At 39.7% G+C, this 5,649-nt stretch overlaps 1 protein-coding gene across 1 annotated transcript; it reads right to left on the bottom strand.

The window, feature by feature from the left end:
* Positions 1-516: 516 nt before the first annotated feature.
* On the bottom strand, positions 517-1,050 carry LOC139841596 (uncharacterized). Its single transcript, XM_071831810.1, has one exon. It carries the CDS (start codon positions 1,048-1,050, stop codon positions 517-519), a length of 534 nt encoding a protein of 177 aa, XP_071687911.1.
* Positions 1,051-5,649: the final 4,599 nt, after the last annotated feature.

The raw sequence follows: 5,649 nt of genomic DNA, 5'->3' as shown, positions 1-5,649 counted from the left end.
ACTTACCCAAAAATCATGAATTAGGGTTCGTATACCCAAGCTTCACCCCAAAACCCCAATTTCCTCAATAAATGAGGCTTACAACCCATTTCAAACCCAAACCCTAATTAGAATCCAAAATCACACAATTAAAATCAAGTTAGGGTTTTACCTCAAGGATGAAATTGAGCTAGAAAGCAACTACAACAAGGTGGAACTTTTATTTGGGTTGGTTTGAGCTCCTTCTTTACAAAATCTAAGCTCTCTCTCTCTAACTTTCTCACTCTAGTTGATGTGTATTTTAAAGAGGTGAAATGTGATAGAGGACCCCCAAAAATGATTCAAAATAACATCCAAACCTGGTCATTCAAAATTGCACTCGAGGTCATAAATTTAAACAAAATGCAAAATCAGTCTCTTTGACCCGTTGATTGTGCACGACGTGCGCCTTATGATGCGCGGCGCGCGGCCTCACTATCCATATTATTCTTTTTTTATAAATAAATATCGGGTCGTTACAACTCTCCTCCACTTGGATTAGATCGCGTCCCCACGATCCACGCAGCATATAACGAGGGTAAATGCTCCATCCTCTAATTCCCGTGTACACTTGAAACCCTTTCGGTGATGCCATTGCACCTTATAGGTCTGAATCCTCTTATTCTGAATCTCTTTAACCTTTTCATCAAGAATCACAACCGGCTCTTCCACGTACTCTTGTTTGTTATTTAGAGTAATCTCATCTAACGGAACCCACATCGAGTCATCCGCAAGACACTTGCGAAGATAGGAAAAATGGAATGTGTTATGGATTCCTACAAGCTCTTCGAGAAATTCTAATCGATTGGCAATTTCACCAACATGTGCCAACACTTTAAATGGCCTGATAAGCCGAGGAGCATGCTTTACCCACTTTCGGAACCGAATCATGCCCTTCCATGATGACACCTTAAGCATCACCATATCACCTTCATGAAACTCAATCGGCTGCCTATGCTTATCCGCATACGACTTTTTTTGATCTTGTGCCGCTTTGAGGCGAGCACGAATCATCTCAAAATTTTGGTTCATCTCAAGAACCACCTAGGTACCACCAACTTCCTTTTGACCCACCTCACCCGAACAAATCGGGGTTCTAAATTTTCACCAATAAAGCATTTCATAAGGTGGCCGTCCAATACTAGCATGGTAGCTATTATTGTACGAATCGTCTCAATCATTTGGTAGCTAAAGGTCGCGTCACGACCTCATTTTGTCGCGACGTGACACCTGTCTGGGATGTGGGGATTGTTTAGTAATACAAAATAAATAAGTTCGGGGACAATATTACAATTTTGCATGAACGAATTAGGACTGTATTTTGGATCAGATTGGGAGGCTTCTCTCACACTTCAACACTTTCAAACATACACCAACCTTAGAGTGAGAAAGACCTAGTGAGAGAAAGTTGATTCTTCAGAAGAGGAAGCTAAATCCAACCTCAATTGAAGACCTAACTTGTTGTAGATGTGTTCTAGAGTTCCTATACACTTGTGGTAAGAACCCTAACCCGTTTTTAATGTGTAAATTTGTGTTTTTGGCTAAGGTTTGGGTTGGTGTGGAGTCAAGGACCTAACTACTTGTTAATTAAAGAAGTGATTTCGAGACACGGGGTACTGGTGTCGATTATTTCGAATCGAGATACGCGTTTTACTTCTCGATTTTGGGGTAACTTTCATAACGAAATGGGTACTCAAGTGAATTTTAGCATCGCTTATCATCCTCAAACGGACGGTCAAAGCAAAAGAACCATCCAAACATTTTACTTGCCACCACAAATTTAAAGTGTGTTCCTAAATACAATAATACGAGTTTAATCAAAAACACATAAGTACGAGTTTACAACATTGGGAACTCAAGTCCCATAGTTTGACATACGTTTATCATAACTCGTTAATCAAATTAACTTAAAAGTGAGCATGACCATCGGGACCATTACCAAAAGCGTCTTCCCAAGACCACCAACATGCAAGTTAAGCCAGTCCCTTACCCTTATCCTTCGAAATGCCACAATCTATAAATAGAGTAAAAATAATGAGGGTAAGTAAAGCTTAGTGAGAAGAATAAATATACAAATATGCATACAACTTACCGACTTGATACCGCACAAATCAATTAGTACGCATATACACATAGCACCACAACCGCATAACATGAATAATCCGTAAAGCAAGCAAAACACAAAAATAATATAATCCACACTTCATGGTTAACCATTAGCACAAAACAGTGGTTCTTACAAGAACCACCGATTGTTCACAACAACCGTTAGTGGCACGAACACTTGATACACACTAACCCATGGTGACACGAATGCACAATATCACCGTATAACTCATGGTGGCACGAACACACGATACACACCATATAACCCATAGTGGCACGAACATACAATACACACCAAATGTCCCATGGTGGCACGAACGCACGATACACACCAAATATTCCATGGTGGCACGAACACACGATACACACCATATAACCCAAACAAACTCAAGTAAGTAAACTATATACATAGATGCATAAGTATTCCACTCACATTTGCCCACTTGTGTAACACCCGCGTTTTGGGCCTAGTTGAAATGATGATTGTACCCTTGGGTATGACGTAATTAGTGATTTTAATAGTTAAATGTTTATAATTATTTGGTTGTTTAGTTGAGACCAGTTTGTGAAAAGGGTCACATAACAGGTTCGTTTGTTGAATTTGGACTCCGTTAGGGCCTCCTAACGAGGTACGAAAGATATTAGATAACTGGTAAATACCCGTGTGTTATGGGGTATGGTTTTATAACCCAATATAAATAGCTTGAATCTGGATTATTCCATAATTTTCCTCAAATTAGAAATATTAGTCCCGTACCTAAATCCTTCACTCTTGAAACCCTAATTGATTTAAACTTGAAATTGGATTAAGAGACTTTAGAGACTGATTTCTAGCATCATTGTGAGCATCATCTCAGGTTTGTCTTGTCGAATCCATGCTTTGATTTCTTAAGAATTGGGTATTTTGTGTTCTTGAGAAAAAGTGAGTTTTGATGCTTGAATCTTGATGAATTGTGTTTGTTAGTGTTAATTGTTAGATATATGTTCTATAGTTGTTATATGATGTTTTTGAAGTGGTTTCATGATCAGATTGAGCAAAAATCATGTTTTGGGGTCAAAAAAACGCGAAAACAGCGAGCTGTAGGTGTTCATCAGCACCCACACTTTTGACAGGTCACTCATACAAGTGACCACACTTTTGAGGGTCAACCACACGTGTGAGGACTCACTCGCACAAGTGAGGCCTCAGCCATGCGTGTGAGCACAGGGTCATATTTGTGGAAACTTGTTTTGGTCATAACTTTCAAACCGTAACTCCGTTTTTGATGAATCAAATATCGTAGGAATCGTAATGAAAAATCCTTTCCAATGATAAACTCTTTAGAATCTATATCAAAATGTATTTAGGTCAGAAATAGAGATATTAGCGTGTGTGTCTAGTGTGCATGCGTTAATCTGTTATTATGGGTTGAATTCTTGATATAGGCTTATGAATGAATGATTATATGATGAATATAGGTTGGAAAATATCTTTACATGTTGCTATTAATGTTCCTTATCACTCGCATGAGTGAGCCTTCACTCGCACGAGTGAGCTTTCACTCGTACGGTTGAGGCGATCAACCGCATGATGAACTGCACGAGTGAGTGGTTACTTAAATTTTTATATTTTCTATTTGGATCGTACGGTTGAGATGTCACTCGTATGAGTCATATGTCGCCCGTGTGGTCAACCGTATGGATCTACTGTTGTGTAATTAGAGATTTGGCCAAGGACCAAACATACGAGTGAGGTGTCAACCGCACGGTTGAGATTTCTCAGACATGCGGATGAGTGTCACTCGTACGGTTGACAGGTCAGAGTGATTAAGTGTTGGTATTGGTGTTGTTGTCTTGTTGTCGGGTTGTTATCAAGACATGATTACTGACTGTGTTATGTCTATTCTAAGGTAATAAAGACGAAGAGAAGGCTCAGTAATATTAGAATTCTGAGTTCCTTCTGTTGCTGGTAATCGGTGAGTGGGATTATCTTCGGGTGTAGTATAGAGTAGCAAGTTGTGCTACTATGTTATACTGTTATAGTTGCCATGCTTAGTAGATATGTTGTAAAAATGAACACTGTAGAGTTTCCATGCTAGTCGTAGTGACAGTTGTCCGTAGTGGTAGTTGCTTAACAGTTGTGTGCACAAGTTGTAGTTGCTAGTTGGAACCTATAGTTGTTAGGTTCAGCTTAGAGAGGTCAACCTAGTTGTGGTTAGGTCTAGTTGGCTACTGTTTGTTGAGTATAGTGCTGAACAACGCATCACCTGCGTGTGGATGACCATACTGGAGATTCAGTAGTAAAGACTATCGGTAGACGCTAGACTGATTAGCTAGTGCTCGTGTGCCCGTACAAGCCGCCGATTCTCTAGTTGGAGCATAGTTGCCAATTGCCTGTTGATAGTTGCTAGTTGCTAGTTGCCAGATAATAGTTGTTAGTTGTTAGTTGCCGGTTGTCTGTTATTGATTGTTGTAGCTGCTGTAGTTGTACACGTTGGTACTGTATGCTAGATCTGTTAGATGATTCCATTCACTTAGCCTTGTGATAACCCCGCTCACCTCCTCCCTTGCAGGTTTTGGATGTTACCGGGTTTCGGGATAGAAGTGGTTGTTTGAAGATATGTTTGACAAGACGAACTCTGATGTCTTAACTTTTATAAATATGTAACTAGTAGTTTAATGTAACACCAGTGGTTTGTAATGGAGTAATTAACTAAGGGTATTTATGTAAATTAAGTCTTCCGCTGTGATTTAAAAAAAAATCAGGGTGTTAAAACTTGGTATCAGAGCATAGGTTTGGCCGCATGTACATTGTGCTGAATGTCATGTTCTCAAACCTTGTGTTGTGTCAAACATATCTGAGGGAACGAGTTAAGTGAATGTAGGGATTACATGTGTTAGTTGATAGGTGCTAACCTATTTTCCACTAAGCGTTTGTGTGAGTTGTTGTGGTAGTGCAGATATGGCAGATAATACAGGAAACACAACTGGTCCATCAACCCCCGGAACATTCAGAGCCCCAGATGAAGACGGGTATGTGTCAGAAGAAAATCCGCAAGAACAAATTCTTGTTTTGGGAAGTCGGTTAAAGGAAGTGAATGATCGAATAAGAGAATTAGAACAAAGTCAGGTAATAGTGAATCCAAGTGGTAGTGTACTGAATCAGATGTTTAGTGGGTATCCGGTGCAGTCAAATAGGTATCAGCAAACTGGAAGTGCTTTCCAAAAACAGCAATGGTTACCACCTCAGTATCAGTTTCCTCAACAGTATCAGATGCCACCTCAGTTTAATCAACAGTTCCCAAATCAGATGTGGGGTCCTTATCAGATGCCGACGTTTCAACAACCGAAGAAATGTATCTTCAAACAGTTTCTGAATTGTAATCTACCAGAGTACTCAAGAAGTTCTAACCCAACGGTAACCCTTAACTGGTTAAGAGAGATAGAAAAGGTTTTTTAGGCTTGTCAGTGCAAACCAGAATTGCAGGTTATTTATGCTAGTCGTATGTTAAAAAATAGGGCAATGGTTTGGCAGGATACGGTTAT

Source organism: Rutidosis leptorrhynchoides, chromosome 4 (assembly GCF_046630445.1).
Source record: "Rutidosis leptorrhynchoides isolate AG116_Rl617_1_P2 chromosome 4, CSIRO_AGI_Rlap_v1, whole genome shotgun sequence".
NCBI classification, from domain to species: domain Eukaryota; kingdom Viridiplantae; phylum Streptophyta; class Magnoliopsida; order Asterales; family Asteraceae; genus Rutidosis; species Rutidosis leptorrhynchoides.
The sequence above is the reverse complement of the archived record's forward strand: the minus strand, read 5'-3'. Positions and strand labels throughout refer to the sequence as shown.

Coding starts and splice junctions, on each gene's coding strand:
- LOC139841596 (XM_071831810.1), bottom strand. CDS start 1,050: ATGAACCAAAATTTTGAGATGATTCGTGCTCGCCTCAAAGCGGCACAA.